The 25,217-nt window shown below is 46.4% G+C and overlaps 3 protein-coding genes across 4 annotated transcripts; 2 read left to right on the top strand and 1 right to left on the bottom strand.

Moving 5' to 3' along the window:
* The first annotated feature begins 719 nt into the window (after positions 1-719).
* LOC122368098 lies at positions 720-11,958 on the top strand. The gene is made up of 3 exons (XM_043341737.1): positions 720-962; positions 2,104-2,324; positions 10,313-11,958. The coding sequence occupies exons 1-3, from the start codon at positions 887-889 to the stop codon at positions 11,633-11,635; spliced, it is 1,620 nt and encodes a 539-aa protein (XP_043197672.1). The 5' UTR covers positions 720-886; the 3' UTR covers positions 11,636-11,958.
* LOC122368100 (zinc finger protein 316-like) lies at positions 11,919-22,665 on the bottom strand. 2 transcript variants are annotated; one of them, XM_043341740.1, is made up of 5 exons: positions 22,427-22,665; positions 15,017-15,126; positions 14,474-14,641; positions 13,705-14,056; positions 11,919-13,381 (listed from the first exon to the last, which is right to left on the bottom strand). In XM_043341740.1, the coding sequence occupies exons 2-5, from the start codon at positions 15,099-15,101 to the stop codon at positions 13,033-13,035; spliced, it is 954 nt and encodes a 317-aa protein (XP_043197675.1). In that variant the 5' UTR covers positions 15,102-15,126; positions 22,427-22,665; the 3' UTR covers positions 11,919-13,032. The 2 variants fall into 2 exon arrangements, with proteins under 2 accessions (XP_043197675.1, XP_043197674.1); XM_043341739.1 differs by lacking the exon at positions 22,427-22,665 and adding an exon at positions 22,213-22,279.
* On the top strand, positions 17,555-19,549 carry LOC122368099 (thioredoxin domain-containing protein 5 homolog). Its single transcript, XM_043341738.1, has one exon. The coding sequence runs from the start codon at positions 17,821-17,823 to the stop codon at positions 18,991-18,993; it is 1,173 nt and encodes a 390-aa protein (XP_043197673.1). The 5' UTR covers positions 17,555-17,820; the 3' UTR covers positions 18,994-19,549.
* Positions 22,666-25,217: the final 2,552 nt, after the last annotated feature.

Below are 25,217 nucleotides of genomic sequence, written 5' to 3'. Positions count from 1 at the left end.
GCCGATAATCCACACAGCATCAGCAGTTATAAGCATCTAGCAACATCTGACACTCGTGACTGAGAAGGGAAGAGATGGCTAGCGCAGATAAGCCGAAGACGACGGAAGAAATGCTGAATGTGAATTTCCAGCTAGTTCACATACAAAACATTTCTTGTTTGCCCTTGAAGCTGCATTCACATTGAAAAGTGAAATCACAAGGCTATCAAACGCAAGTTCAAGGGAACAAAATAACATTGAATTTTACCATGGCATTTGACTAGTGGAAATTAATCATGTAATGAAAACTTAAGGTTTATCTTGACTTATCGTTCCTGACATAACCCCAAAATAACGTGTTTCATTAGACAAGTGCTTTACAAGCCTAGCTATTGTTTAATTCTGGTCATGGAATCATACCCCGCGCTCGCAGTATCCCGGACGACGAAAATTCTACGTCGTCCGGCCAATCCCGTTCGAAGTCGGCGGGGGCTGGGCCGCGGTTATCGAACGCTATTGGCAGGACGACGTAGAATCTTCGTCGACCGAGAGACTGCAAACGCGGAGATAGACTTTAGGAAATTTCGAAAAACAATTCTCTTCCAGTGATGCATGCGTATATCAAATCAAATATTCGGACGAATTCCGGTCGGCTACAAACCTCCCTTTTGTCAACAGTCAGCAGACATGTCACGCACAGGGCGGCATTGAGATGGGGTATTGGACGGGGTGAGGGGAGGGGCGCCGGGTCGGGTCGGGTCAGTCAGCTGGCTGGCCAAGGTCAGGGCCGGCCGGGCTGGCATACACCGCCGTGACACCGCCCGTTTAGTGACCGGGCATTGACGAGCGCCGGTGGGGCGAGGGGTGTCTGTGCGCTGCGTGCGGGTGCCATGGCGGACCCGGCGGCATGATCTTCATACCCGAGACGAGCTCGATGGCCAGTGCAGCGGCGCCTGAGCCAGCGGTCAACTGCTCCAGTCATGGTAAGTGGCAGTGCCGCAGGGAACTTGTTCTTTGACTCGCTTACGGGACGTAATTGCTGCCCAGATTGTGCTCTTATGCTCCTTGCTTATGTTGGGCTTACGGCACTTCCCAGGTATATGTTATATCGGACGACGGTGAAAACAGGGCGCCTGGGGCGATTTGATCTAGGTTCGTGAAATTTACACGTGACGTTTGGCATGTAGAAGGCCGACAAAGGGGGAGAAGTTCCAAATGTCACGTGACTAATATGCCCTCCGGCGCCCTGTTTTCACCGGCGTCCGTTATATCTACCTAAACTTTTATAGAAATAAGATATAAGGTAGATGACTCAAAGCTGACCATTTAAATAAACAACCGTTAGCATGGATTTTTATCCTGGACCTGGCAAGCACAGCACATAAAAAGGCCATTTGGCATTTATTTGTGTGATAAGCATGAACATATTGTTATCAGGCTTTGCTTTACGGGCAATCAGCGTGTTCCCTGTTACCGCTAAACTACTTGTAACCTCTTAACGCCTTTGCTGAACCTTTGCATCACCGACGGTTTGGGAGCGTATCCGTTTCTAGAAATTCAAGTGACGTCCACTTCCTCATTCAAACACTCCTCTGCTGTCAGTTTTCAGGGCCCTCCATTCGTGACTCTCATATCAATTCCGAGTCCTCCATTGCTGAGTAGCATGTTTCGCGAAGTATGACAGTGAGCTTCATTTTATCGGCCAATTGAATAGCAGTATTGTAACATTTCGGCATGCCAAAATAGTTAGTCGATGGAGACTGCGATACTAGCTCGGCCACTAACATTACGCTTTCGTCTGTTACGTTCTTTAAAATAAAAAAATGTGCAATTATCCCGTATCCGACCGAAATTGTCCTTTATATCCACCACCAATCCCAATCGATTGCCATTCAGCGTCCTAGGCAGCCAGGCTGCTGATGCCACAGTCCACACCTATCCCGTATCATACTTCCGTAGGGCTATGGTGGCAGCCCGGCTGACAATCTTCAGTACATCCACTTCCACAGCATCAGCCCGACTTACGAGTACTCGTATATGCTCCTCTTCCCTCTCCTCCCCACAGCATAGATGGCGGCCCAGCTCTTTAGTAATCTCGGCCCGACTGACGTTCCCCTCCCCCAGCATCCGATGGCGGCCCGGCTGACGTCGCCTTCACGGTCGGCGTCATCACAGTGGCGGCGGCTTTCTGCGTCATCAGCGTGGTGTCGCTCTGCCACTGTGTACGGCACGTGCTGGCCGGTAGCGCGACCAAGGACCCGGCCGCTCCGGAGACCCTGTTCTACACAGAGGATGAGGTGGAGATGGCGGAACTGAGGCACTTCCCGCTGCCCCACGCGGGCCAGGTGAGACGAGAGACTGGGGAAGGTGACGGTGGGTTATGGGAATCATTGCGGTTGGATCAAATGAGAGAAGTTGGCGTTATGGTCTAATTTCTAATCACTTAAGTAGGCGATGGTGTTATGATGTTTGGTGTGATCTTGTGTGCATTGGGCACCTCACTTTGTCAAACGCCATTGCTTTTGCCATTCCGATTCGATTACATAGCCTGTATACTGTCAACTGCTTTCAGGCTTCAGTTCATTTTATAAAAGCGTTTCGTCGGTATAGTTTATTTTACGAGCAACATGATGATACACGATTATTACCCGTCCATTTACGTGCAATTCTATATTCAAGTTACAGTGAACAGTAAACACCTCATAGTATCATGAATTTCAACTAGTGAAACCATAATAGACAGCAGCTCGCACTGACCTCGCACACTGATCATGACTTCACCACAACAATGGCAAATCGATATGTAGAGCCGACAAGTCATCGTTGAGACCCGAGAATGGATCAAAACTCGCTAGCGGCAGTGAGTGAAGGTCTGAGTATCGGAGGCTAGGGCCACTAAATCGGCGGTGACCGACCAATGGTGACTGGTAGAGGCCACCAGAGAGGTAGGAATCATCAGAGTGGTAATAGGACGCCTTCGGAGCGTACCTTGCCGGTTTGGAGTAACGCGGTCTGAAGGCAGGTCTCACCCTCTGTCGGCGACCAATGACCGGAGCTGAATTCACCAGCGGACCCCTAGGTGTTAGGGGACCCACGGAGCCCAGGTGACCCACTGGGCCTGCTGGAAAGTAACGAGTCGGACGATTGGGGATTTGATTTGGGAGCTGATGTGATTTCACATCGACATTACCATCATCGTTTGAGTGGACGACATTGAAGCTGCTTTGCGAATTTATAACGTTCTGACCAGGGTTAGTAAAAAGCACCTGATTTCCTTGGTTCGGAAAGGGAGCTCTAACGTTCCTTCCCCTACCAGAGATGATCGCCTGTCCCACTTCCTCCAAGGAAAGGCCATCGTCTTGAGATGTGCTGAAACTTTTCTTATCTCGAGAAAAATCACCGGGAGTTACGGAGGGGATCTGAGGGACCCTGTTGCTGAAGTCGGGACGAAGAATGCCGTTCAAGTGACCGACCGCGGGTGGAAGTATGTTGACCTTGTTGCCTGTGGAGGGGCTGGAAGTGCCTCCGTCGTCTCCCGATCCAGAGCTGACGCCCTGCTGGGGCCCCGATAGCGGCACAGGTCCCGGCAGAGGGACAGATCCTTGAGCACCCGGTCCCGGTGCAAAGATGATCTGCTTCTGGTCGTCTAGCTGCCGAGACAGGATGTCACTACCGTGAAGTCTGTGAGCGAGAAAATCCAGCGAAGGACGAGCACCTCTCAGCACGTTATTGGTCGAGCCGTCGTCTTGAAACGCACTATTTGTTAGCTGGATTCCGGCTTGAAGGCTGTTTGGTGTTCGCAATAGATTATGCTGACCGACGAAGGGAGCGCCCAGAAAGTTCGGGACACCGTTCACGGATGATGGCCCGGTTTGCGCTGCAGCTCCGACATTCGTCTGGTTCTTTTTGGAAAAACTGTCGGCTCGGACCAGCGAGAGAAAAGCCAGAACGATATAAACCTGAAATGGAGAAAGGAAAATATTTATGACTGCTTCTGTAGGCATTTAAGCCAAACATAATCGATGAGAAACACATTTACATTCCATGCTTATGGTAATTAGGTGAAGGCATTTGCACAATAATTTCGATTGCTCTTAACAAATTAGGTAATTATTGGAATATAATGATTGTTAAATCTTTTTATGCTCGTAAAATATGCATACGTTTGGCGATGGCACATAACATGGCACACATGAGCTGCTAAAATTTCCTCCAAGCGAGTGAAGTGGCAGTAAGAAAGTACGGTACTCTATCTTTAGGTCTCGCGGAAGCTGAATTACCTTCATGGTGGTGCCGGTACTGCCGAGGACGATGAACAGTGACAACTGATAGCAGTATCGATGGACCCTTAAATATAAATCCTCGAAGAAAGACCGTCTTCCACTGGGCAGGAAAACGGATCAGAGTCGCCCAGCAACGCTGGTATGCGATCGGAATAGATCGCCAACGCATTTTATCAGTGTTGGAGCTGCGGCAGCACGCAATCACCTGCCGGGATCTGCCCTGGGTCTGCACGTGCGGTGTTTTCCCTCGACCAGAAGCTGTAACGTCATTATCTGACGTATTGCACACCTTTGGCGAACAATGCGTAGAATTGTAACAATTGTAATATATCAGAACATATCTTATACCCTGTTTTTGAAGCCAAGCTAACATGAAAATAAGCATCAATTAAAGGTAGTGTGCCAGCTTTCTTGGACCATATGGAGTTAATGACCCGGATAAGGAGAACCGGATTTTTAGAACTTATCCATACCTTCAAAACTTATGGAAACGTCTTAAATTCTTCAAATTTTGAGTACCCCAGTGCGAAATTCGCCCCGACGGGTTGTCGGTCGTACCCCAACCACATTTCACACCACTATGAACAATAAATGCACACACTAAAATCGCTATTACCGATATGCTCATCCAATCAAGTTTCGATAAACCCGTTCATCATCATCTCTTGCGGTTTCGAACACACCTGTTAGGTGGCTTCTGATGCTCGTCGAGGTCGGAATTTCCAAATACGCGTGGTGCGTCGGGCCGCGCGCTCTGACTTCGGCCAAGAAAAATGCGTCAGCTGATCATTGTCATTTCTGCCACTTGCGTGTGGTGTAATGGGGTCATAAATTAAGAGACGGCTGTTTCATATCAATTATTTTACATAAAATCATATTTCAAACCACAAATTAATGTTCGACAGCCAAATTTAAGAAACAATACCAATACAGGCTTACAGTTTAAGGCTCGACATTGTGTTGTCTACGATTAGACAGCTGATAACTCATTCCCGTACGTCGTATGGTCGTAACACTATAATGACCTTTGCTTATTGTCACAAGTGCGCCGCATTCGCGATTGTTGCCCGACGCCTGTTTGCAGGTGAGCCCACTACAGTTGTTATACATATCTAAAAACCGATAAACTTTTAGGCGAAAAAGGCACTATTCCAGGCCCATTTTTGATTTTTTTGCGATATTAGGTAAAAACAGAAGCTTCTTATCCTAGGAAAAATAAAACGGGAAATCTTTCAAAGGTGGCACACTACCTTTAAGCCGAAAGGCAATTAAGCTTCAAATGATGATTTGAAAACGGAGCGATGAAACCCTTTGCTTGATCTTCCATGGCTTTTAATTTGATTTGGTGGGTAGCGACTGAACTTTTTTCGTGACTCAAACCCTCAGGCCTCACCGGACCTATTGGTCTCCTACATAAGCCCCGGCCGAATGGAGGATGGGGGAGGGGTGTACAACCCTCCTCGCCGTTTCGCCATTTATTAGGTTAGAGCCTGGCGAATAAAACGAGCGTGTGTGCCACTACGGTACCCAATTTTAAGGTATCAGGTCAACCGGTGACATGTGGTCAGGTCAAGTACCGTAAAGTGGGGCTATTTGAGACAGTGGGGCTATTTGAGACAGTGGGGCTATTTGAGACAGTACGGCAGTGGCTTAGTAAAATTGCTGTAAAATTAAAACCGTTTGATATTTCTTATCAATTTTTGCTCAAGCTGATGTGGAATTTAACACGAATTCCATGGATAGGATTTTTGAGAATTTTTGAAAATTTTTGAAAGAAATTTGGCATCAAATGAGAAATACAGAAAAACCACAATTTAAGTTATACGAAAAGCACCCCTACCTGCAGCTTAACATGGTTGAAGTTTAAAAACTTCGCAACCGAATCTATCGTAACTATCGGATTACTTATGGGCTAAGCACATATTACATGAAGACATTAGATATTGTTAGCGGTAGTGACAGTTGTGTAACCCGATGTCTCAGAATCCCGATGATACCCACCTCGTCAAACCTCAACGTATACCAAATACAGCTGATGATTGTGATGCCAAGGCCCTAAAACAGGTGATATGATGCATCCTAAAGACTTACCGCCATCTGCCTAAGGTGTATCAAACGTTCTACCTAAGGAACACCGATGAATCGGCCATGGTTCATGGCACTGTTAGCAGCAAGGTAAGTTGTAACTTAATACGACCATCCAGTTTGTGACGATAGCATATGTGCATTGTGCAATGTGCATAGAATGTGTTTCATCAGTCACTGACGTGGTCGGTAATCGACCCATGTTTACTCTGGTTGACCATAAGCACCATTGAAGGTTATTTATCATACATACTTACTGTTAGGTTAGCCTTCAGTATACGTACTTGATGCGGTGCGGTAACCGGCCATTCGATACAACATACAGTGATCTAGGAAAATCGATATAAAATCAAAACCGTTTAACCTTTTTCTGTTAATTCTTCACAGGCTGATGTGCAATGGAACAATTGATCATGCATATCATTCATTCAACCATTTTGGAAACTCGGCTTTCCCCTTTTTAATGCATTACGGTGCGTTTAATGCAGTAGCGAGCCTGTCTCAAATAGCCCCACCAACTTTCGGCCTATATGTTTTACGCCGCCAGATACAAACACAACAATTTTATTTGAAAATTTCACTATCGCTTATCTTAGAAATAGTCCTAGTTAATCATCCTGTGATTTTTAGAGCTTAGGATCACATCATATTATGACAGCCCTAGCATAAAGTAATGCAATTTTTTAGCAGACCGAAATGCCGTGTCCAACGAAAAACGAAAAATTTGATTATAAGGGTTATATAGCAGTGGTTGAAAGAAATACTTTTTGCCATAAGTATCAAAATTTAATTTCCAATCGCATGGCATTAAAAGAATTATCCCTAGCTTGACCAATTTTCTTCAATTTCCTTGCAACTAAAACTGTCTCAAATAGCCCCACACTATGGGGCTATTTGAAACAGGCTTCAAGTAAAAAACTAACTTTATTTATGGTTACTAGCTGAACCAAAATTGACCTATCTGAAAGCGGTTACAGTGAACTACGTTTTTGCAATTTACATGCTATAGGAAATATCAACCGTTTTGAAGGGAGAGGCCAAAAACAGTAAAATCCGTTTCAAATAGCCCCACTTTACGGTACCCCAAAGCAAGGCACGGCTTGAATCAACGGTCAGGATATGCCAGTTTTCAGCTCCCTATCCCTGTTCTTTTCGAGCTATTGCGAAAAAAAACTACGGAGGGGTTCAGGCACCCATTTGGTGGGGTTGCGCCCCCTTGGATCGGCGAGGCCTAATATTTTTTCCGCTTTATATATGGTGTCACGTTAATCTGTGTGCTTGTGGTGCAGCAATTATTACGGATCATAATTGAATAAAAATGCGCTTCTGCAAGAAATTAGTTAAAGGGACTATCCCACCTTTAACATGGGGTTTGAACTTTGAGTTGAGATAGCCAAGTTTGCGGCGAGGTTCAGAAACCACTATCTATCTAGGTTGCAACCCCCGCGGCCTCTTGGTGTTGAAGAAATTCGTTCCCTTCATTTGAAAATGGGTCTTGTACAAGGCCCTATCTTCAACATGGAGCGACCGTTAGTGTGACGTCACCTCGTTTAGTCATTCTGATTTAAATGGGTTTGTTCGTTGAAAAATCGCTTAAAACTTGGTCTGAACTTTGTTGTGGTGCCTACAGAGTAAAAAGAATCAGCTTTATGACAGTAATGTGGCCTGGGGAAGGAGGTAATTTTGGGCTGTGACGTCACATATTTGAAAGTTTGTGTTTGGAATATGGGAAGCCTAAGATGTTTAATGAAAAATAAATGCCAGAACCATGTTCCTGGTTATCCAATCTATAAAGTCGGGCACAATTTAACTGGTTTTAACAACATTTTAGAAGGTGGGATAGTCCCTTTAAGATGATAAATAATAGAATTAAACCATTGAATGAAAAAAGTTTTCTTAATTTTCACAGTCCTGTCGAACTGGACACATCTTTCTCGCAGTGGCCTGAAGTGAATGCGTAGCTTTATACAGACACCAGCATTGCGTTTTTTTATCAACTGCAGACCGGGGGTTTTGCGCGTCCATGTGATAACATCTGACCGTTAGTGATCGCTGTGGAATTAAGGATGTTTGATGAAAAAATCGCCCCAAAGCGAGTGGGCTAATTCCTCGGCGAGACAGTATACACCCACATTACATGTGTCAGTTTGGAACAGTTCAAAGCCAAGTGCAACGGGTGCAAGTCATAAAACAGACACTTTTACCTAAAATCTGCCACTGTAAGTGCCACCACTACGTCATCGATGACGCTGCAATTGATTGAGGAAAGGAAATGTGCCCGCAGAATACGACTGAGAAACTTCCCCTGTTCCTAAAAAGGCCAGGAGACATACGGATGTAGCTGGTTTTAGAGGTCAGCTACCGTTACGCTAAATGCCGTCTGGGGAAAATCGATCAGTATGATCGCATTCCCCGACGGTATAAGGATCCGCTGTGAAAATATTCATAACGATTACGGTTCATCACTAAAGCGGTGACGTGATCCGAACCCTGGAAGGATTCTGTTAGCCCAGGCGGGACACGGGTCGGTAACAATTAGCAACATACTCCTACGTTTTTGGAATTGTCAGACACATATTCATTTCAGAGTAGCCATCAGTTAAGCTTTAGCGTCGAGTCTATAGGCTTTCTCACACAGACAGAACGAGATGAAAGGCGTGCAATGCTCCTCATCGTTTCTCCTCTAAACGCGCTAGAGCTTCAGAGGATAAAACAAGTGCGTTGCCGTTACCAGACTGCGCATATGGTGCTAGAGTTTTAGATCTTCGGTCGCCCGATGATTTCTGGCCTCAGGTCAACGACCCAATTAAGGGTCGGGGTCCGGTTTTTAGAAACAATCTCGGCAAAAATGGTCGCAGGGCTTCGGTTCTGATACCATCGCATTTGTCGGGCACAATGGAGTCCAATTATATGCATATTGTGGAGGAGGTCGGCTGGACACAATCCACCACAAACTGGACCCCTACCTTGCGCCGTTTGACCCGACCTCAGAAGTCATCGTTTGACTTGAGGCATGCAGATTACCGATGATTAGTCGCTGCGTCTCTCATGGCGCACACGATTTTTTTTTTCTCGCGAAGATCTATAGCTCATAAGCCAGCTTAAGAAGTTAACGATAACTTCTATGTCTTAAAACCAACCGGCCAAGCCGAAGCTAAAAATGAGAATTTGCCGAAGATGGGGAAGGTGAAACAGCGATAGTTCATGGTTGAATGTCTTTCCACGTACTGCAATGGGTTTATGGTAAACAATAAGGCGCATGGTTGTCGGTTGACCTCGGTCCCCAAACGATGCAAGGTTTGGATGATGTCTGTTGTCATCGTTTTCGTTGTGATGAACCTTGCCGCGCCAATATTTTTCTTTTGGTATCGACAAACGTCCGTAAATCATGGTTAAAATCATACAGTGCTTCAGGTTCGCACGGTCCGCTTGTCCTATATCATTTCGTGCGTATATACCGGATTCTGTCTCGGGCACCTAATCCAACTACACTTGGACATAGACTGGTATTTCGCTCAGACATCCGGTTCATGTACCCAGACACCTGCAGCTCGTCCCTGCTTTGTCTTAGCAACTGTTGTTAGCGTCGTTTCGCGTGCGGCGATCGACAATATCAAGATGACCCACATTACGCAAACAATGAACACAATGCACATAGAGAAACTGATCGCATGTCATTTCTGACATCTTTCTGATACAACCGATCAATCATAAATTCACAATGCCTCTTGGACATGCTCCTGTCATGATTCATGTTCGAAGGCGAGCTTACCGAATTCCATACTATTCAGTGAGCAGAGGTCCAGGTGCATTTGCTGATTCATGACTTTTGTAATACGGCCGCGGGCCGACACATCATATTATGAGACACAAGTTCAACAGAGGATTTTAACCCATATGTGCCGGTGTCCAGGTCACTCGGCAGCTTTTTATCAGGACGCTGACAAGCGCGTCCGTCTTTCCAGGTGCCGCGAGTTCGCACGCCCCCTAGCCCGAGTCCGAGCCCGATGAAGTTCCTGCTGTCGCCGCCAGAGGCGCGGCTGTCGCAGACTCGGCTCATGTCCAGCCGGGCGGCCCACCAGGCGGCGGCGGCGGCTCGCCGAGACCCGGCGCGGCTCACCTGCTCTCTCCCCAGCCTCCACACTCTGTCCGGCAGCCGGGCGGCGCACGGCGCGGTGGAACACTACGTCGAGATGGCGCTGGTGTCTGCCATGACGGCCTCCTCCAACCACGATCTACCCGGCCTGGCACCGGAGGAACCAGACGCCAGTGAGCCCCTGCTGCCCCAGCCGGCGCCGCCTAGCATCCCACCACGTGACTCATCCTCTCGTGGCAGGCGCCGGCTGCAGCGGAGACGCTACCCACGCACACCTCTGCCCCGCGCCGCGCTGGCACCGGCGGCCTCTGCTCCACCCGGGCCATCGCATGGCTCCGTCGACACCGACTACCAGTCTGCCTACGCTCCGAGTCACATTACCGACAGCGACGAACAGACAACGAAGGGCGCGGTGGCACCGGCGGCGCCAAGATCGGCGGCGAGCAAGGTGTCTACTACGAGGAAGGGCGGCAGACCGGGCGCACGGGGAGCGGGAGGACCAACAGAGCCGAAGAGGGAGGGCTCTGAGCTGATCTTGGTGAGCCGGAGAGCTCTGGAGAGGCTGCTCCGTCGACCTCTGACGGCCGCCGAACTGCACACGGGCGGGCCGGGTCGTAGCGTACAGGACCAGGGCACGGGACGGAAACGGCACAGGACCGACGACAAAGGCAAGAACTGGGAGCTCAATGGGATACAGGAACAGAATCGAAATGGGAACCATGAGCAAGATAGGAACCAGGAGCGGTGTAAAAACGGAAATCAGGAGCAGGATGACACAATGCACATCTCTGGACTTCAGCCTCTGGAAGACAGCGCAGTTGCCAATGAGGACAGCATCCCGATTCGGTACGAAACTGCCGGAGTTTTGGCAGACACGGAAGACAATCTTGCTGACTCGGTCGGGACTCTTGGAGAAGCTGGAAACACGGGTGACACCATCACAATAGCTCTGGAGGGTACTGAGACACTCGCCGACACCACGGAAACACTCAGAGGTACCAGCGAGACACTCGAGAGTGTCTTCGAGGGCACACCGGAGACTCTGGGAGACACGACGGCAGCTGCGGAAGGGTCGGAGACGGGATGGATACCGGAGCCGCCCTCACCAGAGTGGGACCCGAGTACGGAACCTCGTCACCGACCGGCGACGCTGCTGCTGGCGGTGGCGACTCGTAGTCACAGCGTCGTGTAGACCTCACATCACCAGGAAGAGCGGTCAGTAGCTGTTAGGACCACAGGCACGGTCAGACATTGAGCTGTACGGCCCAGTTGAGCGTTGCCATTTACTAAGGTACGTTGTCAGGGGTGCGTGGTGAGTTATGTGGCCCGAAGATGACCGATGGAGACCTGTCAGTATTCCCAGTTCCCGATGGTAGTGCTCTTAGTAATTGAATACAGTTGGACAACCAGACATCCTTCAAAAGGAATACTGCTGTGGATTTGAAGCCGGTCATTGTTATATTACACGCTGTATGTTGCACAACTGTTTGTAAATATATTTATATTCAGCAATCATTTCACATTTTTGACATGTGCCATAACGATGATGACGAAAATCAAAGCTTTGTTCAGGGGACCTCGATTCAAACGGTGGTTTGACGGAACACTGGACTTTGGGTTACCTCCGATTCTATGTAGTATAACACTTCGTGCCATCCCGACCCACAGGAAGACAACGTTCCTATCGTAGTATCCCTCCCGAAATCGTAAACCCCCGGCCCAACTTATAGCTGCACTATTTGGTACAACACAGATTGTTGTTGATCTCAACAAACGGTACAGCTGTCATGGACATACGCAAACACAAGGCAATCTACTAAAATGTTATCAATGAGTTAAAATATTGCAGCCATCCTCGGCAAACGCCCACCAAAATCCAGTCAGATAAAGAACTAAGGACCTAAGGGACACAAAAATCTGGCCCTTCAGCAATCAAATAGTCATGCGCAATAGGTATGGCACAGTAAAGAAGTGGAAGTTTGTATATAAAGGAGCGAGCAGTACCTGCATTCGAGAAGGGGTACCATTTGGGTATGTCGCAGGTAAGCTGCTCGATAGAAGACTCTACTTGCTGAAAATCACGCAGATCAGAACTGCAGGTCACACTGGCGTCACATCGCTCGTCGCACGACAATATAAGCAGCTGGCTCAAAATGGCCCACCTGCCCAATAAAGACGACTAAAGCAGCCGACTAATATGGCACGATACCTGTAGTCATGCAAGATATTAGACATTCCACCAGCCGGTATCTGTCGCAGAAGATAGCCTATCTATGGAGTCGATGGCACTAAAAGTACAATCCTAGCAATAAAACTGTTAATCAGCTAAAGGCAGCCTGCAGTGAATTGTGGCAGTAAAACAACGCCACTTTGTAGATACAATAACAGCTGCATGTCATGACTACCGAAAAGAACTCCAGATCACAAAAATTACATCAAAACAGCAAACATCAGCTGCACTACAGCGTTTCATCTCTAAAACACACCATAGCTAAAGATCGGGACTGGTATACAAGCAAATCACAATCCCTGCACAATGAAGTATGAACCACCATCCTACCGACCCCTCCCACCTCCACCCACTCCCCACTACTGATCATTAAGCTCCATTTCCACACCTACCATGGGCACTCGTTCGTCCAGAACCATCGCGCCGGGATCCGTACCGTCCAGTACCCCCGCCGCCGCCTCAGCGAACAGCTGGTCTGCCAGGGACGGCGCGCCGGCCGGGGGAGAGTCGGGTCGCGCCGCCAGCAGCTGTCCGCCGGCGTCGGCGTCCTCGCGGCCGGCGGCCGACGTTAGAGTGACGTTGTCGAGCAGACGGCAGCCGCTCGTGGTGTCGTCATCCTCCAGGAAGGCGTCGTGACGCGCCAGACCGGGAGGGAGTGATAGGTCGAACCCGGACGAGCTGTGCTGGTCGGTGGTGTCGGTCGATTGACTGTGGAAGAAGGGGGTAGGTTAGCTAATTAAAATTGATTAAAAGACGGCGCTCATCAAATTTAGGGTAATCAGTGTCAATGCATGATCAGTTTCTAGGTTCCTGCCTCGCGAGCAACACAACAAAATGAGCTGCGGGATCGCTTACCTGAGCTACATACATGCACGTAAACCCTGGTAATCCCGGATATATAATTTCTCACCTCAACCAAACATTAAATCACAGACCCCCCCTCCCCCCATTATCCCTGGTCTGTCCCACACCTCTCCCACCCTCATCCCTGACCTGGCCTACCCCATCCCCATCCCTTCCCCATTTCTCACCTATCCGTCTCCAGCTCCGCCCCATCCGCGTCTCCATCCGTCGGGGACCTCACAGGATCGTCCTCAATCTCACTGTCCTCCCCCGCCGGAGGACCGTCCTCCGTCCTCGTCTCCTCGGCGGGGGCGGGGGCGGGGGCGGGGGCGGCGAGCGCCAGGAGCAGTGTGGCAGAGTGACGCCGGTGCCGCCGCCGCCGGTGACTCTGGAGGTTCTGACGCGTGAGGAAGCGTAGCGGACACTCGGGGCACGGGTGAGGTCGCTGATCGGGCGCCGCGTGGGTCTTCTTGTGACGAGCCAGCCCTGAGAGGAAGGAGGCCGAGTAGCTGCACTGGTCGCAACGGTACGGCTTTATACCTGTCGGGAGAAAGGGAACAGTTCAATGAAAGTACTCGTTTGCTGTGCTCAACAGCACCAGGGCCAGGCAAGGTAAATTGTGAAATAGCATCGATAAATAAAAACAGATGAAATAAAAGCGAGACATATGCAAATAAAGTCAATGAACAAAATGTGATGGCTCAACATAGACGAGTCGGTGCCACATTTCCACAAACTATGAGACAATGCATCACTCATTTTCGTTATCCGAAGTAGGCAGTACGACTACCTACTTGATACGATGGCTTTGTCACCTCTTATTATTCACTAATACGTAAGTCCAAATTCCTATGCATTGACCCAGCTGAGCGTTTTCAGAAGAGCCAAACGTATAATAACGCACACACCAGCCAAGAGCTGAAGGATCTGCCTTACTAGCCGGGAAGTTATACTAACCCTTATGCAGGACGGCGTGCACCCTTAGCTGCTTCCTGTGCTTGAAGCGGCGTCCGCACACGTCACACAGGTGGTCGTAGGTGGTTGAGTGGGAGCTCATGTGGTCGGCCAGGTGGGAGACGATGAGGTACGACTTGTCACACTGCTGGCAGCGGAACCGGCCGCCTTCTGACGGAGCAGGGGAGTGAGGTTAGTGTTAGAGTCACGGTAGACAGTGTAGCGTTACGGTTAGGATTTAGGGAGTTGGAGGCAGACACAGCTCACGCGTAGCTGGGGGGGGGGGGGGGACTGTGGGTGTCATTTTGACATACTGTGGGGTACTACGACCTTACACAGTGAATATTCAAGACATCCAGCTACATCGCCACCAGATGCTACCAGAAGACACCAGACACAAGATAGAAGCAATGTGATAAAAATGAATAAACTGGACAATATGAATTTGTATCATCTGGCAAATAAAAAATAGCAATCCCCAGTGGCAGCTCTTAAGTTCAACTCCTGTGGAAAGTGAGGAGAGTGGAGAGAGGAAAGATTTCTCACCTCCTGAGTGAGCCAGCACGTGCTGATTCAGGTAGTGTTTGGATGCGAAGCTGCGGCCACACAGCGGGCACGGGAAGGCTCCCATCGTGACCCGACCGTCAGCTGCCCAACTGAAAATCGGCACAGACAGACGGTGAGGCAAACTAGAACAATTGTGATCCTAAAATGTAGGAAACATAGGGTCTCGTATAAAATGTAAAAAGTGTTCCGGAACTGCTAAGCAGAAAGGTAATTATCGATTGGTCTTACTCGACATAATGTAGTTAGCGCACGCATAATCACACCGACCGACCAAATCAAGTTAGGTTGACGCATGAGTGAGCTGCGCTAGTTCAGGGGTAGATAGCCTCCGGTCTGCAGGACAGATGACACCCGGGACTGTCTGACGTCCACTTTGCCGCTAGCGTCTGCAAAATTTGAAACTGGCTTCTACTGACCAAGTCTGTCCAAACTATTGAATGATACATCGTAACACATATGATTTATTCTAAGTAAGCAGCACATTTGATGCTATGCTTGGTTTCTAAATATTGCGTCTCATTGCGGTACATTGTACGAGCTGTAATTGTACGGCCGTTGAAGCTGTTTACCACATGGTTCGCCCGTCCCACCGAACGCTTCCTGTCGGTTTCATCCGGTCCACGCACAAAAAAGGCTATCGACCCTGCCCTAGTTGATATCCCTATCTGGGACTGAATCACACCCATCCTTCCTGTCGCAATAATAAGCACGGGGGCAGGAAGTAAGAGCACACGTTTGATCGGTAGCCATTGTTACCAACGGAAAAATAGGCGGTTGCGGTTATTTGGAGGCGTGTGAGTTACCCACAACTTTCGACAACCACGCAAAAAAATGGCGTGAATACAAGGAGTCTGGCTGATAATATAATAACCCACATCCAGAGATTTATCTGGCGGCAAAACTGGCTTTAAAAAAATAGGTGAAATAATTTCGTCACAATCACAGAGAGCTTTGGTTGAAGTCGCAAAAGGTGAGTGATACTTTACCTACAGACTACAGTGTTTTCTGAAAGTCCCCACAAGACGGCTATCAACGCCAAATACAATTTCCTATTCTGAACACTGAACAGAACGTGACTATACATGATACATCAATCCCATTCCCACACCATTGTATTTGTAAAAAGGGAGATTGATACAACACGATACATCACGTACAATATACGTGGCGCAATACACATTGCGATGCATAGTGCATACCCGATAACAACCTACTTCAGCATGCAAAGTTTGCATGCTGAAGTCGGGCATGCAAACACTGTTGGTTGGACCTGATCAGCCAGATAAGTTGCGGCTCTGTACTGGCCCAGCACTATTAGCAGGCAAGTACCGTAAATAAATGAGAACATAAATTATGAAGGCTACAACTTTTGGTATCGCATATTTTTTGCTGTATTATTTCCATTATATTTTACCATTAAATAATTGTTCAAAAGCAATGAAGACTTTGAAAATATTTGATCCAAAAAAGTATCTGACTTCCTTATAGTTCTGTGACGTGTTGTGTATGCGCCGAGATTGTCGAAGGCGGAGCCGGCCTCTGTAGCGCGTTGATACTGATAGCGCCAAGATACCTATAAGAAACAGGTAGGTCCGATGTTTTGAGTAAAGCCACAGTAAAGCCCTGGTGACGTCACAGACGTTTCTTAAATGGAGAATTTCGCCTATAAGAAAAATATTTTACAAACGAAAATTTGTGTTCTATTAGGAAAAAATACAATCTTTCAATTTCATCATGAAACTTATATAAATTAATTACAAAACTTGAAATCCTGTGAGTGTTTGTCCCAACCCCCTGCTATACCTTTGGTCATGTGACTGCCATGATAAACTTTGCGTTTTGCAATGTTATGACTAAAACTTTAGTAATAAATGTTACACGTGTATTATTTATGATGTCTTAGGCAGCAATCGTGTAATTATATTCCTAAAATATATACAATCTGTTGAAAAGAGGTCACGTGATGTTACCAAATTGTGCTCGGACAGCATCTTCTTGAACTTCGATTTTGAGTACTTTGTACCTTCATTGAGGCCTAATAACTGACGTTTTTAGTTATGAAATGAAGCAGCGAAGCTAACGAGGGCAAAATTTAATCATTTTTGCACTTTCAGGCCGGGCTATCCTGGCATGAACTTCAGCCAGTTTGTGTGTTAAGCCTATGGTGAAGGGAAAACTTCACGCCCGGCTGACGTCACAGACCTCGGCTACCAAATCGTGTCAGCGCTCGTTCACTTTGGGCCTGTTCCAGCGCCTCCAGTAGAAATTCTTGACTGGAGGCTCTACCAGAGGTTTTACTGGAGGCGCTGGAACGCAATCTGGAGATTTCTGGAGATTGGCATCACATATACCAAAAGAATGACGATTGTTCTCTCTTGAAACACAAAATTTGTTTTCAATTTTATTAAGAAAGATTAACAAAATTATAGCAATGTAATTTTCTTTACATTCAAGTTGTAAATTAATCAGTCAAAAGTCCTTTGTTTACATTCGTGATTGTCACATGTGCGCCATAATTGTAGACCAGAGCCTCCAGAGAAATTTGGACCTCCCAACTCTCTGGAGGCTACTGGAGGTTTCTGGAGCTTTGGCGAGAGCTTTCTGGAGCTTTCTGGAGGCGCTGGAACGCTCTCTGGAGGTTTCTAGAGCTTTCTGGAGCTTTCTGGAGGTTTCTGGAGGCGCTGGAACAGACCCTTTGTTGCCGGTGTTCAGTGGTAGTGGAGGTTGAACTTACTCAAGTATTTTGCTACACAAAAGTGCACATCAACATTAGAATAATCACGATGAAGATAGTTTTGTTATCACTTATCTGTATTTACGTACGCTGTTTCGCCGAAGAAGCTGAGGTCTCGACAAAGCAATACGTCTCGACTGACTTTGAAAGCAAAGTGAAGGAAAACAATCATTTTGTTAAGTTTTTTGCCCCTTGGTGTGGCCACTGCAAACGACTGGAACCTACGTGGGAGGAGCTGAGCAAGAAGTACAACACTGATGACTCAGAAGTCACCATAGCAAGGGTAGATTGCACCACTGACTCCTCGGTTTGCTCAGATAATGAAGTCACAGGATATCCCACTCTAAAATTCTTCAGCAAGGATGGTGGTGAACCCGTGAAGTACAAGGGTGCTAGAGATCTGCCATCTCTGGAAAAGTTCATCAAAGAACAACTGGGTCAGGAGTCTGACGAGGATGAGGATGAGGAATCCGCTGAGGTGCCAGAGCCTGTGAAAGGTCTGACCGAGCTAACTGGGAAGACATTCAAGAAGGCCACTGAGAGCGGCAGCTACTTCGTCAAGTTCTACGCTCCTTGGTGTGGTCATTGTCAGAAACTTGCCCCCACTTGGGAGAAACTGGCTGAATCTCTTGCTGATGACAAGTCTGTCAACATTGCAAAGATTGATTGTACCACCAACAGGGATACTTGCTCTGAGTATGAGGTCAAGGGATACCCTACACTTCTTTGGATCCAGGATGGAAAGAAAGTCGCAAAGTATCAGGGGGATCGCTCTTCAGAGGACCTGAAGAAGTTCATCACCAAGATGACTGGTGCTGGTTCTGAAGAAGAGCCAAAAACTGAGGAGAAGGAAACTGAAGAGAAAGGAAAGGCCCCAGTGGTAGTTCTGATGGCTGATACCTTTGAGAACAGCATCAGCCGTGATTACACCTTCATCAAGTTCTATGCTCCATGGTGTGGCCACTGCAAGCGTCTTGCACCTACATGGGATCAGCTAGCAGTGAAGATGGTGTCCAACCCCTCAATCAAGGTTGCCAAGGTTGACTGCACTGAGAACGACAACAGGCCTCTCTGCTCCAAAGAGGGTGTTTCAGGATTCCCGACAATCTTCCTGTACCATGATGGAGACAAAGTCACAGAGTATGAGGGAAACAGATCACTGGATGACATGGCCAATTTCCTCAAGTCCAACATGAAGCCTGCTGCCAAAGATGAGCTCTAGACTGTGCCAGTTTCATTCCACAGTTTTCAAAACCAGATCTGTCATTGAAGGTCATAAGTGTTGAACTCAATGGTTGACTGGCTTCATTAGACTGCTGGTCAATGGTCAGTTAAAACTGTGCCTGCTCTGCTACAGCAATATATGATGAAATGTGAACATCATGCTACTGAAAAATACTTGAGCTTACCTACCTTGCTTATTGCTGCTTCAAATAATTTCCCAATGTTATGTTATGGTCTTGGGGGCTGGGGCACATCTAGGTACTCATGCGTAGAAGTGATTATGATCATGAGCATTGGCAGAATAGTTGGATCAACTTGAGATTGTGACTGTGCTGTGGGCCACTGAAGGCCAAATGCTAGCAGTTCCATGCACAATTATGCCCATGCTGAAAAAGTTGTAATTCAGATTTCAGAGTTGGGCGCCTGTCAGGCTGTGTGATAGTGTGACAACTCATTTGGCATACTCAATATTTGGTCAGCAACTTCACCATGCACTGAAGACAGTTTGTCATGCCATTCATATTTGGTGTTAAAATACATGTTCCATGATTCACTTTTTTAGCTGAATGGTGTGTGGTGGACAGCCTTGTCATTGAACAGCAGAAGATGAGAATGGAAAATTTATTATGGGAAGAATAGTACGTTTCAGGTAGAAGCCCTTATATATTGGAAACTTGAATCATCATCTTGAACATGCGTTTTTTTTTTAGTCACATTTAGGAACCTATCAATTTATTGAACTTCCTTTCCTTGGACAAGTGAATTAAAAGTGCACACTGTTGGAGGAGTGTAATCGCCACGCCGATTGTGGATTGCTCTTGATCGTCAATACATACATACATACATACAGGTTTGGGTACCTTAAAGTATTTATCACAATTACACGAATTGTTTGTTTTTAAGATTCATTTGGGTTCATTCGTTCATTTGAGTGACAGATTTAAGTGATTAGAGTGATAGCAGATAATGTTAACCCTCGCATGTGTGCGGCGTTTGCCAGCTTCTAATGTGTAGGGAGGGGGGGTCGGTTGGACCCCCCCTTGCCGTTTGGCCCCTCATCGAGCTAGAGCTTCGCGGAAAAAACGAGCGTGTTGCCCGTGACGAGAGGAAGCCGATGATACCCAATTTTAAGGTCCTAGGTCATTGGGTGACCTTCCAGGTCAGGTCAATGACCCAAAATCGGGAAAATCGGGACCTGTTAGAAAGTCGTAAAGTGTGGCTGCTAAGGGGTTTTTCGGGGTGCTGATCACGAATATCGTGTTGGTTTTGATCACAAATGATGTCTTTAAGCATTTAGACCAGGTCGGGTCAGGTCAGGTCAGGTCAACCAGTAGGCATCGTGACGGGTATTCGTAGTACGTGTCAACCGCCTCTGACAGCTTCGTAACATGTTACGAAGGCACCAAAACTACTTCGTAAATGTTCAAATGGTTGCTAAATTCGAATTCAGCTCCAAAAACTAGCCTAGAAACATGTACAGCTCGAAAAAGTGAACCGAGGTCACCCGAGGTCACCAAAGGTCAATGACCTGACCTGACCTTCAGGTGACCTTGACACCCACCCTAATGCATGGAAGCAACATCAAATCACATGTTTGAACGTTTGAAACCACGAAAAGCTTGCAAACGCGCGGCTAATGCGAGCCGACATACGCAGAATCGCGATTCCGGCCAAGCATGGTCTCGGAAAAGAGGTCACAGGTCAAAGGTCATTTGGGTCAGGGTCATGAAATTTTCAGGGTAGGTGTAAAATTGATCGATGTGAGGGTACTGAAAGTTTCGTCGCGATCGGCCGCTTTTTACGCGAGTTATTCGCGAAAAACCATGGGGGGTCCATCCGACCCCCCCTACACATGCGAGGGTTAAATAAGTACGTAATAAATAAATAGGAAAAGAGACGGATAAAAATGTTCAGAGCCTTATGCTCATGTCAAATACAGTACCTACTTTTCATCATTTATGAGGGCCAGCCAATAATTTAAATGCATCTTATGACTGGTTTCACTGCATTGAAACGGCAAAAAGCAAATAAATGGTTTTGTTCAATTTTATCTTGTGTTCCTATCATTTTAGTGACCTTTGAAAATGGAAAGGTCACCCTCCCACAACATCCAATTTCGATGTAAAATGAATCAATATGAGCTGAAGATGAAGTAGAATTAGAATGAAAATTAACTCCTAAATAACAAGTTATAGAAATGTGTCAGCCAGAAGTGTCTGAAAATAACTAGATTGTCATTGTCACCTACAGGCCAGTTTATGTAGCCTTGTACACACTCTGATGCATAACATTTGATCCCAACCTTTTTTGTCAAATTTCACTTGAAAACTTTCTAGCTGATTTTGGTAAGTTTTGCTTGCATTTGCATTCTTACATACTTCATCATTTGAAAAACACTTGTTGCCAAGAACTTACATTTAATAATGCTTATATGCTTAATATACTGCTTTAAGGGAAAGAAGACAATGCATTTGATTAAAATACCATTTGTTGTTCATTTAAAGACAGCTCCAAAACTGTCACAGACTTCAACTTTATCAAAAGTAAAAAGGCCCAGAGTGCATTGAGATTGAAATTTGAAGCAGTTTCAAATATGTGCATATTGTTAATGAAGGTCAGGTGTATACATGCATATATGAGACCCAATAAGTGGGAAAAAGGGCTAGTCGTGTCAGTGGTCCATCAAAATAGATCAAAATATGTATTAAACATTTTTATCAATGTCCAACTGGAAGCAATGCAATTTGGATCAAGCACCATAACCTAACCAGTGGATCAAGTGATAACCAGGACTCTCATGCTGCTCCAAGCAGCCAGGTAGTGGCAACTGGCAATGCTATGTGCATTGGCCAGGAATTGAACCTGGATGGCTGAATCTGGACTTGGAGTGGCCATTCGGGATAGGCCAAGGCCCTAAAACATAGGAGAGGCGGAAGAGGTGCCCTCAGAGCTCATAGAAGCGTACACATCACTGAATTATCCAAAAGTAAATAGAAGAAACTAAAAAAGTAATTTGCCTATGGACCCTAATAATTTGCAAGCTACATAATTTGAAATAATATTATTTAAGTTTCCCAATTTGTGTTGGGATACTCCAAATACAAGCCCTCAGGTCCTTCATCAGAACCTTCATCACATCACTTCATCACAACCTTCTGACGCAACATGGCTACAACTTCCCCTGCATGGCCACCAAATCTGGAGGCAATGAATTTACTGCATACCCCTAAGCCCTAGACCAGAATGCTCCCCATCCAACTGGTTGTGGTAGGGTCTGACAAGATTCATTTATTTCATTTCATACACTGACACAGGGCTACAAAATGAGCTTTACAGCAATAAAGGTGACAATTGACAGAGTTGGGCCAACAACATATTCTCTTTTTGCAGTAACCAATTCTTAATGCCCTAGATACTCTTCCGATACCCACCTCTAAAAAATTCAAATTTGCAATATCTAACTATGCTGATGCACTTCTTGCCTTTGCTCTTGCATTTCTGTCCTGCTTATTGAGAATCATTGGAAGAAAATGGCATGACAGCAAAACCGTCGTTAGAAACCCTATTTTCTTCAATGTACTGCCGTCCAGTTTCATTGCCATTGTATAAAGTAAAACAGTTTAATTAATAATTGTAACATATCTTGATCTATATTGATATTGATAGGGATAAAATATTTTTGTTTCACATATGTCTAGAGAGCGTCAGATCTGTCACCGATCAAGATAAACATTAGATGGTGTGAGCGCCTCAAGTGTTCCATGAAGAAATTAGTAGTTGCTAGGTGGCAGCACAATACAGTCAAGTTTTAAGATACGCGCACCGGTAGCATGGATGAGTAATGAGTATCGATGTCCAGTATTAGGTATAGCTCCCTCTCAACTTGTGACGGAGTAGGAGCTAGTAGGTAGTAGGTAAACACCATAATCGAACCTTGGCTTACTCGGGAAGCCTCTGTCAGGCCTTCGGGGCCCTCTCGGTTGCTGAAAACCAGGGGCGCGGGAACTACTTTCCGATCCGACTGGGGGGCACACCATAATAGAGATTAACCTAGGGTACAGGGACCCGCAGTTGCTACTGTACACATATATTACCAATTTAGAATTGTGCTATTATTTGCTAAGTGTTGGCCATTGGAGAAAAGAAATGTAGCGCAAAGTATGGAGGAATACCACATGTTTGCTCCTAGGACGTATGTTTTGTATAATTCCTCTTACGGCAACAGATATTCTTTCAAAACTACAATCGTGCTATTTTTCTGTGCCGGTTGCCTCCCCAGAGCCCGTCCGTGGTATCGCCTATAGCTTCCGTTCCCGCTACGTGAATGAAAGTCACGTGACTACTACACGTTTGCGCTCAGTACTAACACACCTAGCCCGAGGGCCGGTCCGTAGCGGGGAGGGGTAGAACGCCAGAGCTCCAGTGCAGTGGAGGTGGTGGTGGCCCGTATCATAAAGAGGCAACCGTAAGCAGAACTACAATTGCCGCAGTATGAAATTATGATAAGGTTTTCTTTAAATGTATTGATTGACAAGAAAGTGCAATGCTTATCCGATATAATAAAACGGTGTCCAAGGCCTTGGAAGAACTGTAATGCATATTCAGGAACGTATAAATTTCTGATACAGGCCATGACCTTTCACCTTGCCTCCGGGGAGGACCGCTCAGGAATCCACACGGCCGAACGAATCGAGGCCTCGCAGCGCGGTGGCAGACGAGGTGGATAAACCATCGCCAGATCTTTCGGTTACTTATGTTTCCAGAAGAAGGGGGTGGAGGGTGAGGGCTGTTTTCAACCCACTCATCAATCCTTTCCTTATTAAGTTATAGCTTACCGAAAAAATGCAACACAAGGCCGTCACGAGATGTAGCGAAGTGCCTCAGCCACACCGGTTTTGAGTAAACCTTAAGCATTGGAATTCAGGCCAGTGATCCTGAAGCATTATTTTATTTTTGTCGTGCATAAGCTGGGGTGACGTGGGCCAAGTTAATTGCAAAGAAACGGTTTTAGTTTCAGAACATTTCTGAGGCTAGTCGCGCCAAATAGTATACGTTTGTTGCAAAATATCAAATAGAATGTTGACGTGCTATCCAGATGATGGAATTTATGACACAACAAGTCCAAAAGTGGCATCGTTAGTCATCCTGCATACCATATAAATCGATTCGTCACCTCGGTTTGAGCTCTTCTTTTCGCGGATGATCGATTTCGTTTTTTTTTGGAGGGGGGGGGGGGTGACAGGTTATGAGCCAGCAACCACCCTCCCCAGTCCCCCCCAACAGCAATTGTTGACAAATACTGTGATGATTTGTCTATTTATTATAAAAGCTGTCAAATTTACCGTATCATTAAACTTTTATTGAGTTTGTATTTCACACTTATCTAAAATGAAAATTTTTATCACTGGCCTTTTTATGAATGGATGGTCGCATGAATGAACGAATGAATAGCTTTACATCATTTCAGCAGCAGCTGAAATCAATCCTAAAATTTGATCTACCAGTCTGCAACGGAAAGGTTTAAAAACCAGTGCAAGTTAAGTTATTAAGTGTCTCATAGCTCCTCAATCTTGAGCCGCTTCTCTCACGATTCATTTTATGTGATGCTTACATTGTTCAAGAAGTCATAGCATTCGAGCTCGTTGGTCTTAAAAACTGCTATCGAAGTAAATTTAAGCCTTCGGCTTTGGCAATTAAAAACCAATCGATATTAAATCCTCACCCATTAAGGCATTTTTTCAGCGTCTTACATGTAACGGAGGGGCGTAGAAGCCCTCAGCCATTCGGCCCTTGATAAAAGAGCCAGATCTTCGCTGAAAAAGAAAAAAAAAAGAAAGAAAAAAGAGCGTGCTGCTCGTGACGAGAGAAATCCAATGTTTTTAGGGTCCTGGTCATCGCTGACGAGAGAAAGCCAATTATTTTATGTCCTGATCAATGTTGAGATCCTAGGTCATTGGTTGACCTCCCAGATCAGGTATATAACCCAAACGCACGGAAAATTGGGTCCTGCTAGAATTTCTACAAGTGAAGTTTGCTGGGACTTGGCTTGCTTCTGACTCCGAATTTGCACTTGCTTTGATCAAAGATGATGTATCAAAGCATTTGGGGTAGGACGGGTCACGCCAGATCACCCATTAGGCGTTCCGCCGGCCATCCATAGAATGTTAACCAGCTCTGACAGCCTTGCAACATGTTGCATAGGCACTATAACTGATACCTAAG

Source organism: Amphibalanus amphitrite, unplaced genomic scaffold (genome assembly GCF_019059575.1).
Source record: "Amphibalanus amphitrite isolate SeventyFive unplaced genomic scaffold, NRLGWU_Aamphi_draft 000923F_arrow, whole genome shotgun sequence".
Lineage (NCBI taxonomy): Eukaryota > Metazoa > Arthropoda > Thecostraca > Balanomorpha > Balanidae > Amphibalanus > Amphibalanus amphitrite.
This window is presented reverse-complemented; position numbering and strand designations above follow the sequence as displayed.